General features: G+C 42.7%; 1 protein-coding gene across 6 annotated transcripts in view; it reads right to left on the minus strand.

Annotated features, from left to right (window-relative positions):
* The window catches only part of AP2B1 (adaptor related protein complex 2 subunit beta 1), a 117,711-nt gene that overhangs the window by 10,273 nt on the left and 95,414 nt on the right, over positions 1 to 12,024 (minus strand). For 5 of the 6 annotated variants that reach the window (XM_060135578.1, XM_060135581.1, XM_060135576.1 and 2 more), the window contains 2 exons: positions 3,876 to 3,960; positions 2,861 to 2,947 (listed from right to left, as the gene is read on the minus strand). In XM_060135578.1, the coding sequence (XP_059991561.1) occupies positions 2,861 to 2,947; positions 3,876 to 3,960 (172 nt within the window). Of the gene's footprint in view, positions 1 to 2,860; positions 2,948 to 3,875; positions 3,961 to 8,085; positions 8,760 to 12,024 lie in introns of those variants that run through there. The other variant, XM_060135579.1, reaches the window with a different exon arrangement.

Raw genomic sequence — 12,024 nt, forward strand, 5'->3', positions numbered from 1 at the left:
AAAGATTCCTTTCTGGATATGGGTGGAGATGCAACTACTTCTTGTATACTTAAGATAGTGGTCCCAGACATGTACTAAGCCCAAATACAGCTATAATATAAGCTGTAAAACAGATTCATACAGACCGCTTGACGCCAGTAGAGATGACCAGTGCTAGGAAGCAGGGAGACCCAAACATTGGTGCCTTTCTGATCTAATATTTTCTAGTATTTACACAACTAGTGGCACCATAAGCACCCCATCATATACACCTTTCTATTAAGAACTGATAAATGATTAAGGCTTAGGAAGAGGGTTTCTTTTCTTCTTTCACCTCTAGAAGACATGGAAGAGCAAAAGTACAAGCTCAACGCTAGGCGGTCAGCCCTTTAAGCCTGCGACTTCCCGTTGCCCTCAGTGTGAGCCCCTGTCAAATGTCTACTCTGGCACAAAAAAGCTATTTAAAGGGCTGGTGCTATTGTGATCAGGACAGATCAGCTGGGAAGGATGGTATTTGTAGCTCTCGGCTAGACCCAGGGTGTTGAATCAGAAGGCACTAAACCCAAAAATGTTCATGTTAATAGAGCCCTCAGACTGGAAGGAAATGTAAAGGCCAGGGTACTCCAGACCTTGGGGTGGCGGCAGAGGAAAAGCTAGAAAGGATTAGTTGCAGGAAGTGGTCTTGTAAGCGATTAGCAATGATTCAGTGTGGGAAATGATGGCCTCGGGCTCCTGGAGAAAACGAAGTGGCTGTTTTTCCCTCTGCTCCATGTGCTGCACTGCCACGTGCTGCACTGTGTGTCACTGGAAAACTGATTCGCTGGTATTTGGAGCACCCGAGGCAGGGAGGAACTGGCATGAGGCCATGGCAGAACTGATCAAAACTGAATTTGCTTTGGGAAACTGTTCCAGTTTACATCAGAAGCCAAAGACCCTTTGGGAGCAAGACCAGACACCCCTTCTTTGGGCAAGATCACAAATGTACACCAAGGTTCAATAAGGGTTCAGAACCCCAATCTGGAAGCAGGGGGATCTTTTCTATAACTCTGACAGGCCACAGTAAAGCCCTCAATCATCCAAACTTCCATTTTCTTTTTTGAAAAAGCATGTCCCTTTCACACCAGACCTCTGAAACCAAATCTGCTTTCCAATTACTCTGGCCTTTCTCTGCTCTCTATAGGCCAGAGTTTCCCAGATCGTGCATGTTCAAGGAACACCGGTGTTCCATAAGACGTTAATAATAAGCATTTTGTGACTTTAAATTCCACAGCGAAAAAATTCAGTTAATGTTGAGTTAAACTGGTTTCCCCGATGCAGGAAGCCTCAGCTTCTAGTGTGCTCATGTGCAATGGCAACATCCAAGAGAGGCACATCATACACTGTATTTTCCAACTTTTTTGACCACAGAACCCTTTTCTGAGGGACAAGTGTTCTCAGGAGCATAATAAATGAAATGCCCTGGGACTGACTACACAAGGGTGACTATAACTCTCGCCATGAACCACTGCAGTTCTGCACCTGGAGCTTCCTGAAAAACAGCTTACACAATGGAAGACTGCCCGACCTCCCAACTCATCAAATGAGGCTTGTGGTAACTAACCAGTGAGCCTAGCAGAGAGATAACACCGTCACCTACCTAGAATACGGCATAAAAAGCAGCTCAATTTAAGTATGACTTTTTTGTGAAAACTCAGCAAAAATCTGGTTTTGTTTAATAACTACATAACCAGTCAGGCTGAAAAACCCAGACCAAGAATATGTTCAAAAGAAGGCAGATATGTGGTATTCCTGAAGAGAATCGACAAACTAGTAGCGACAGTGGACATTACAGAAAACTATCTCCTCAAACACCTCTCCAAGGGCTCAGGAGAAGTCTATAAGAAAAGACTTGTCTGAACACAGAGGATGAATGCATCATAGAGCACTCCCACTCCCCGCAAAAAAACTTTTTAAAGAACAAGTTGAACTGAGAAGACAGTGAGTTGTTGTTTTTTTTTTTTCTTTTTCTTTCTGTACTGCTATACTGCCTCTTTCCCCCACTCAATGCTCCAGCTACAGTGGGAGGGCGGCAGCCAGAAGGAGGAAAGGACGGGTGAATGAAGAAAAGAGGAAAAGAGGCGGCACCCAACAGCACCAAGGCTCACTTTCATTAAAACGCCTTTCATTTCATAAGGCCTTATACTAACCTCAAAGAGAGACTGGAACAAAGGCAAGACCCTGAACAGCTGAAGGCTCCTTCCACTCCTGAGGATGCTTCAGTGAAACAAAGCCCTAGGCACTGTCAGCTGCTATTGTTTCTCCTCCTGGGCTCCCCAGTTTGATGTTCTAGTACAGTAATAAAACTAACTACTAAGGGGGCTGGAGCTTTTTCATGGTGATTAAAGAGGTCAGTATAACCATATGAAAGCTGACACAAGGCAAGAAAGAAAAAGGCTACCAACTAGGCTTTAATCAACTATGATGTAGTCTTACTTAATAGTAAACACAGGATTCCAAATAAGGATCTCGGAAAGAGTCACTACTGAAGGCTGATGTAAAATGACAAACAGTCCTTTTAATTTTTAGGAGAGTGCATATCTTCAAGTGCCACTTCAATTACCTAATGCTTAGAATGTTCAAGTAACATGACTTATACATGTTCAACTACTAGAGAATTGGGTGGGTGGATCCATTCTAGTTCTCTTCTTAAATCTGTTAGTTTGTAAGTAATCTAGTACCTACATCAAAACATCCCAAGTTTTTAAAGAGAAGTTTGCAAAGTAATACCATATACTCACTAGAAATAAGGTAGGTGTGAAAAGGTAGGTAAAGAAAAGACAACATTTTCAAATATCTAATATAATACACTAAGATGAAAATGAAATTTAGACTCATCACTCACCAGCATTTAAATGACATTCCTTAATCTGAAACTGAAGTTCATTTTCATTGGGAATATCCTTCCATGTTGCAAGGAAGACCTGGCGCTCTGTATGGGGAAGCAGAGGGAAAGGAAGGATGTGCACAATCTGTCAATATTCTGACATCTAAGCCCTTGTACCATTTCTCCTTTGGAGTGCTGGTTCTAGCAATACAGCCAGCAGTAGCCTGGGACTGGAGTCAATTCCTAGCTATGCAGAGGTGCTACACTCCAGGTCAATTAATCCCTCATGAGTAGCACTAAGATACACTGGAAAAAAGTCAACATCTAGGGTTTAGTTTTGCCTCCACTGTTTTCCTATTTGGGTGACTTTGGTAAGTCTTGTGATCTTTCTGATCCTTAATTTCATCATATATTATTACATCTGCCTACCCTACCCAAAGAGCTACTGTAAGAATGAAACCAATGTTAAGTGCCAATACAACTTCATATGTATCAATACAAGCTAGTTTTATTAGATGGTGGTTTCCTAAGTAAGGGAAGAGAGAAATATCAACAACCACATGGGGAATACCAATAAATTTATCACAAATTATTGAATTCTTATCTTGAGACAGTAAGAACTCAGGACAGGGCTAAATGCTGAATTTCCATGTATTATCTCAAGTCATTATAAAAACGATTTCTGCTTTGGAAACTGAAACTCAAAAAAATTAAGCACCTTGCTACAGTCACATAGCTGGTAAATAGCCAAGCTGAGATTCAAATCCACATCTACTTGTCACCAAGCCACTTACTCTGTATGCTGTGGTGACTGGCTTATTTGGACAATAGGCATTGTGACTTGGAGACCAACAGCAAAGCAAGATCAACTGTGACTCAGGAGAATATATAATTAGCAATTATTAGAGCTTTAGAATAGCCTTCCTCCATTTTTTTAAACCTCAAAATAGCTTGTCCTTCCGGGGCTATGCTCTGCCTGACACATTCAGAGAAAGAGCAAAGGTATATTTGCAGGACAGGAGGACATACTTACCCATTTTGCCATCTTCTACAAAAAGCACGTTGAGTGGGATGAGGCAGCTGAAGTAGAAGACATCAATATTGTTTTTCACAGCCACCTGCCAGTAAAGTAGCAAGGGAAAATTAGGACATCATAAGAAGCCAGGTAGGAGGGAAAGAACAGTTATGTGTCTAGAAATAAATCACCCAATTTCCTTCCTATTTATTTATTTTTAAATATTTATTTATTTATTTGGTTGCGCTGGGTCTTAGTTAGTTGCGGCACATGGGATCTAGTTCCCTGACCAGGGATCAAAGCTGGGCCCCCTGCATTGGGAGCACGGAGCCTTAGCCACTGGACCACCAGGGAAGTCCCAAAAATCTGTTATTTATTTATTTAGCCTCACTGCACGGCATGTGGGATTTTAGTTCTCCGACCAGAGAATAAACCTGCGCCCCTTGCATTGGAAGCGCAGAGCCTTAACCACTGTACGGCCAGGGAAGTCCCTCCTTCCTCTTTTAGACAGGTTAGGAAACCCCAAATCAAGACATACCAGCCCATACACTGCAAAGCATGTCCTTATTCACTCCACTGTCAAGAGCACCGTGGACAGCCTGCAACTCTGCCTTGCTCCAGGAGGGGCCCCAGGAGGAATGAATTCAAGGCACAATTCTATACCTGCGATATCCAGTCAGTTGTTTTAATAGTAGTTTCTGCTACCACTTACTAAGTACCTATTAATGAGAATATTTCTAATCCTCATTATAACTATCCCAAACAAAGTACTGTTACTACCCTCTCATTTTACAGATGAGGAACTGAGGTTCAGAAAGATTAAGTAACATCCAGTATCACACTGTCAGTACACAGAAGAACCAGGATTCAAATGCAAAATTGACTCTAAACCTTGTTTTTTTTCTCTCCACAATAACTGGTGGCATACTGCCCCTTATCTTTTTTCAGGTATCAGTTTTAAAGCTCTTTCTTTTATAAAATCTTACTTTCCTAAGTCACATGGCTGGAAAAGCTTGCTGGGTCAAACACTCGTAAATCTGATGACTCTCGGAAGGAAAAGCCTTTGAACAAATGAAGAAATGAGTTTTATTCTCACAATACAAACTTCTGGATTTGGGCAGGCTGTGATTCTACCATGGCCCATTCAATCCAGGGCACGCTGTTCATATTTTTTAAAAAGCTATAATAAGTACCTGTGTTCAGGGGCAACACTGATTGGTGTCTCTATTCAGAAACAGGCAGACTCCACCGTGGCAGATTATAAGAGCCATATACTGTAAGAGGGGAGAGTAGGAAAAGAACTGCTCGAAACTACCACTTCCCACTGGTTCCTGTCACTGGTGACTTTCCTATCTATGCTCTTGGCACTGCAGAAAACCATTTCTCTGGATGAGTTTTATAATCAGTAACCAAGTCTATTTCTCTCTAAGAAAATAAAGGTAAAAAGTGCTTATCTAGCACCACTATTCTCTCCCCGCCCCTTCTTGGGGCAAATGCCTATAACTTCAACAGCATATTGAGATTGAAATATCCTCTTTCCGAAGTACTTCCAGTTCTTTTACATTTGTTATCAACTCATCTTCCCCACCTTTTTTTCTTTTGTCTGCATTGGGTCTTCGTTGCTGTGCACGGGCTTTCTTCGTTGTGGTGGGTGGGCTTCTCATTGCGTTGGCTTTTCGTTGTGGTGGGTGGGCTTCTCATTGCATTGGCTTCTCTTTGTTGCGGAGCATGGGCTCTAGGCACGTGGGCTCTAGAGCGCAGGCTCAGTAGTTGTGGTGCATGGGCTTAGATGCTCTGTGGCATGTGGGATCTTCCCAGACCAGGGCTCGAACCCGTGTCCCCGGCATTGGCAGGCGGATTCTTAACCACTAAGCCACCAGGGAAGTCCCTTCCCCACCTTAAATAGTACCTTTATTTCACCCTCCATAATCTGGTTTGGGTATGTCTACTTGATATCTTTCTGCCTTCTTTCCTATAAGAATTCATCAAATTACTTTCCTTGTAACTTGTACATTTAACCTTTCAATGACCCACACCCAGGAGTTTCTGACCTATATCACATAATCAGATGCCCAAAATGCTGAGACAGCAGGAGTCTCAAAAAGCTTGAGTCTGGTGAATACAAGCAGAGTAACTAACCTCAGGAAAGAGGGACCTTAGACATTCTTTAAGATGTACTAGAGCACCACTTCAAAAGATCTATACCAGCTGTGGGCTTCTGGGAAGGAGGTATTTTCTAATTCATCTGGTACTCAGCAATGAGAGAATGGGAACTCTTATTTCAAATAAGGGCACCAAGAAGACCTTGAGGGAGTGCCAGGCTCTGTAAAGGTCATTTAGAAGTGAAAACTGGAAGTGGTTCAAGTGGGCTAGCATGGGTCATATGTCCTCCAAGAGGTAATATTAGCGGTTCTCAACCAAAGACTTATATTAGAATCATCTGGAGAGATTTCTCAAAACAGAATCCGGGACTCCATCCTATATTAAAAAAACAGCAATCCCTAAATCTGGGACCTGGAACACGTATTTTGGAAAAAGTTCCTAGGAAGATCAACCAGACAAGTAATTAATTTACAACAATGTTACCTAAGAAGTCTGTGTGGGCTTATAAATAGATTGTTCATCTGAGGGAATCCTTATTCCAACTGAAGCCCTTTAACAATGGAAAAGACATGAAAATCTCTTCTAGGTCAGCAGTGCTAAAACCATTCTGCCCCAAGGACCCTTTTGACAAACAGATGAAAGTCAGGGACCTTCTTTCTGAAAACCGTACATGCAATGTTTCCACAAAAACTTCAGGGGTTTCAGGACACCCTGAAGACTATCCCTGGACTTCTGCTCTAGAATAATTCTCTGAGAAGCTGGGACACCCAAATCAGAGGCAGCAGACACAGTGGCTCTGAACACGGACTTGGGAACCAGACCAGACCACCTGATTTCAAATGCTGACTCTGTTACTTACTAGCTGTGTGACTTTAGGCAGTAGTACTCAGCTCAGTCTCCGGTCTGAAGGATGGAGATAACAAACAGGACCAAATGCATGGGGTTGTTATGAGGCTAACGAGTAAATGTTTGCAAAGCACTTATAATGGTGCCTGACTTACAATTAAGTACTATTAACAAATGTTTCTCAAAGAAAAGTTCCCTCTTCTTTCACCATTTTCTGCTTTACCTTTTTACTCAGAATTTTTCATAATTAAGGATAACCACATTAGGCTTATGTGACATCTTATACATGCTCAAATGTAGTATTACAACTATGCTAACAAGAGCTCAGTGAGGAAGCGTTTCATCTCTTTTACATTAGATTTTCAAAATCTGCATCTTGCAGCTCTCAAACTTTTACTCTTGGTTATTTTTTTAGGACCACATTTATTTCAAATGTATATGGTTCCCTTGGATCTGGGCCCTGCCTACCTCTCCAGCCTATTTCCTTAACTTCAAGCACATCAGAATTACTTCTTGCTCCCCAAACACTGAAACTGACACGCTGTTTCTTGTCAGATGTTGTTCTTTCTGCTTAATATGTTCTTCTCCTAAAACTTTATCTGTCTGGAAAATATCTATTTAATCTGAAGATTCAGTTCAAGCTTGACAAGGATTTCTCAGGAAGGCTCTAGTTCCTCTCCATAGCACCCAATCCATGCACCTCTATATAGAATAAATAATTGTTTATCTCTGCCTCACCCACAACACAATGATCTCTCTCTCAGTGCAGGGGCTCTCATCTTCATTCGCATTCTAGTGACTCAATAAGTATTTGCTGCATGAAATTTAAGGGGAAGAAGTTGAGCAAATGAAATGAAAAACTGGTTTCTCAACCTTTTTTTTTTTTTTCCTTTTTAACCTGTACATCGTTCATATGCAGAACATAATTTCAGGGACTTCCTTGGTGGCACAGTGGTTAAGAATCCGCCTGCCAACGCAGGGGACACGGGTTCAAGCCCTGGTCCGGGAAGATCCCACATGCCATGGAGCAACTAAGCCCATGCGCCACAACTACTGAGCCTGCGCTCTAGAGCCCGCGAGCCACAACTACTGAAGCCCGTGTGCCACAACTACTGAGCCCATGTGCCACAACTACTGAAGCCCATGTGCCTAGAGCCCGTGCCCTGCAACAAGAAAAGCCACCGGAATAAGCCTGCGCACCGCAACGAAGAGTAGCCCCCACTCGATGCAATTAGAGAAAGCCTGTGCCGCAGCAACAAAGACCCAACGCAGCCATAAATAAATAAATAAATTTATTTTAAAACCCCCATAATTTCACCAGTAACATGGCTCATTAGGCACACAGATACTTCATGAGGCAAGGATGGGGGGACAGAATGATACGTGGGCTCTTCTGGTTTCAAATACACTGGGCTAAAATAATATTTAGATGTTGAGGAAGAATAACATAGGCAGTAGATCACAACCCAAAGAATATTAGATTCTCCAAGGATATGCCAATAGCTCTTCAGGAGTCTCAGCAAAAAAGATTCAAGGAAAACACAGTATGAAGCCAGTCCAATTCCAATCCAGACGGCAGCTCTCTCTCTTTTTAAATTTTTATTTATTTATTTTGGGCTGCGTTGGGTCTTCCTTGCTGCGCGCAGGCTTTCTCCAGTTGTGGCAAGCCGGGGCTACTCTTCGTTGCGGTGCGCAGGCTTCTCACTACGGTGGCTTCTCTTATTGCAGGGCACGGACTCTAGGTGCGCAGGCTTCAGTAGTTGTGGCACGTGGGCTCAGTAGCTGTGGCTCGCAGGCTCTAGAGCACAGGCTCGGTAGTTGTGGTGCACGGACTTATAGCTGCTCCACAGCATGTGGGACCTTCCCAGACCAGGGCTCGAACCCATGTCCCCTGCATTGGCAGGAGGATTCTTAACCACTGCGCCACCAGCGAAGTTCCCAGAAGGCAGCTCTCTTAAACAGAATTGAGTAAACCTTAGAGTATGATATTGACTGCTTCAGCGGGAGAGAGGGGAGTTCTTTGTTTTCTTATTTTGAAATTCACCATCCCAACAGGTACAGAACAGAAAGACACAATCCAGACAAGGTGGAGAAGTATTTTCCAAGAGCTTTAATATCAACGTCTAGCTTGCCTATGGCAAATCAATTATCACATATATATCCAACTGCCTACTTGGTATCTCTACTTGGATAACTAACAGATATCTGAAAATGAACATGTCTAAAACCAAATTCTTGATCTCCCCATCTCATCCCTAAATGGACCCTCCTGCTGACTTTCCAAACTCAGTATATGAAACCCCGCCAAGCTTTTTATGGTGTCCCTGGTTCTGCACTTGTCTCTCCCCACCCTCCCCACCTAGCTTCCCAGTCTACTGTCAACAAGGCAGAGTGATCTTAAAATGTAGATCAATTCATAAATACTTCCCTGCTCAAACTTCCAATGACTTCCCAAACTTACAACTGCCTATAGTTGGATGTCTCTTACCTCTCTGTCGTCATATGCTATGACTCTCCCGTCAGCCACAGGAGCTGCTGTTGTGCCCTGCACATACCAGGCATACTCCTATCTCATAGTTTTTTGCCTTTGTTGTTTCTTCTGCTTGAAATTCTCTTCCACCAGAAATGTGCAAGGCTCATTCTGGCCTCCTTTAGGTCTTTGCTTTAAATCAAATATTATCTTCTCACGTAGGTCTTCCATGACCAACATATTTATAAAATTATACCACCCAACCTCCAACTCTAGGACTCCCTATCCCAACCTCTGCTTTGTTTTTCTCCATCGCTCTTACCTGACATATTATTTTACTTATTTGTTGGTGCACTGCCTGTCCCTGTGCCACATAATCCACCTCGAGTAAAATGTAAGTTTCACAAGGGAAGGGATTTTTGTCTCTTGTTCACTACTGTATTCTCAGTTTCTAAAACAGTGACTGGCACAGAGTAAGGGCTCAATAAGAATAATGACTGTAAAATACACTACTCAAAGTTCCTGACAGCCATTGGGTTTAGACAAGATATGAACTTGGTCTAAAGTTTCCAAAAGGACAGGACTTCTCAAGTTTTTTCCAGTGTACTTCCCTTAACAGAGGAGGAAAGAATGGACATATATAGTGGTGTGGAGGTAGGGGTAAGGATCAGGATTAGGGGCATAATATGAAGTAGCCCATCATAAGAACAAAATTTCTTTGAAGTTCCATGCTATTCCATAATGAATCCATGTGTTCTAATATGAAAATGTGTTTCTCCATTTTCCTTTAAATAAAACTGATGCTCCAGGCGAACACACCGTGTGTATTCTTCAGCCTCACGTACCTCCTAACATGGTGGTTTTAAAACCGGTGTTTTGGGGTTTTTTTTGGCAGTATGCGGGCCTGTCACTGTTGTGGCCTCACCCGTTGTGGAGCACAGGCTCTGGACGCGCAGGCTCAGCGGCCATGGCTCACGGGCCCAGCTGCTCGGCGGCATGTGGGATCTTCCCAGACCGGGGCACGAACCCGTGTCCCCTGCATCAGCAGGCGGACTCTCAACCACTGCGCCACCAGGGAAGCCCCTAAAACTGGTGTTTCTTAAAATTAATTTAGTGGGATGAAACTGGCATAAAAAATAGAATAGAAAATGTCATAGTGTGTCTCATGAAGAGTCAGTAATGTTTCCTGAAACTTTCAGTTTTATGTATTGTGTGTATACACTATGTAAAATGTATCTCTTACTGTAAATTGCAGTCAAAAAAGTATAACCACCATAATACTCATACACCAAATTAAAAAGGAAGCAGTGAGGAAATGGGCTCAGTGAGCTTAGGAACAGAGTGCACACCTCAGTTTCTGCTTTGAGGATGCCTAAAGCAGATCACAGATGGTACCAAGGAGCTGATTACCTAATCCTCTGTTCCTCTGGTCTGTCACGTGTGACATGCGGACATAACAATATTAACTTGCCTCTCAGGGACATCAATAAGAAGAGCAAATAGAAATGATTATAAGGCACTTGGAAAACACAAAAGCGGGCTATAAATGCTTAATAATAATAATGATTCTTAAGAGTTACTTTCAGTGGCTGCTGGGGAAAGAGCAGCCTGTCAGCTTCAGCCTGTAACCAGCAATTAGTTTCTTTCCACAGTATAGGAAGCCTGCTGCAGGAGCTGCAGCCTCTTTATGGTGGCACAGCTGGAGAGGAGCAGACTGAATTAATATTCTAACCTTGTTTCAGTGTGCTCAAAAGTACTATAAAAAGGTACGAGATGAACTCAGTGTGAACTCCGGCAAATGCGGCCTCTCCCCACAGATCACCACAGGAGGCACTGCCACAAGAAAATTCAAGCCAAGTGGTATACAGCTCACCTTTGACAGTATATCATCTACTCTTCCGTGACGTCACTTGTGACCTTTCCAAGTGTCTGAGAATTTTTTTTTTTCCTCCTCTCCATTTAGCTTTTAGAAAGATTATTTGCAGGCTGGTCCAAGCCAGGACCAGGCAGTGATGCCAACCATTGCCAGTTGTCTGAGGAATGATGATTCAGATGTGTGTTAAGAACCACACCACCTAGTCAACAGAGCCTAGGGGAATGGCTCTGAGTGACAGGTTTATAATGACACTGACTCCAACTGTGTGATATGTCATCTGAGACTCAAGCAGAAGAGGCTCTCTGCTAGCTGCTGGAGTTAAATCTACCTGTAGTTCTGCATTCCTAGTCAATGCCAAAAAACACCTACCATCTTTAGTTTAAATATGGTCTTCCATTTCAAACCCTATTGACTGATACATTATCTGAGACTTCTCAGAGACGTCCTGACAAATCAGGGCTATCTATAATATTTGACAATGTCTGAATACACTTAAAAATATAGCAGAAATAGTCATGCAACCCACCATAGAAAATGTCAATTTACTTTCCTTCCGATGCTAATTACATTTTAACTTGAACAGCCATCTTCAGTTTACTTCCAGGGCTAAGACTCAAACAAGAAGCCTCTATTTTCTTTTTTAGTTCACCCAATAGATCAGATGGACTGCACGGCAGCTGAGCAGCCCTCAAACACTGCCAATCTGCTGTCATTATAGATAAAAGCCACACTCGTTGATTTTCATTGTTAAGAGCATGTGGACGGTGGAGCCTCTTACAGGGAAAACTTGACAGGTTCCTCTCTTCCTGATAAAAGCAGTAGCTCCATGTCCCTAAGCTAATTTCTCCTTGGGCAACAACATGCACTTCAGC

Source organism: Lagenorhynchus albirostris, chromosome 20 (assembly GCF_949774975.1).
Source record: "Lagenorhynchus albirostris chromosome 20, mLagAlb1.1, whole genome shotgun sequence".
Taxonomy (NCBI): Eukaryota; Metazoa; Chordata; class Mammalia; order Artiodactyla; family Delphinidae; genus Lagenorhynchus; species Lagenorhynchus albirostris.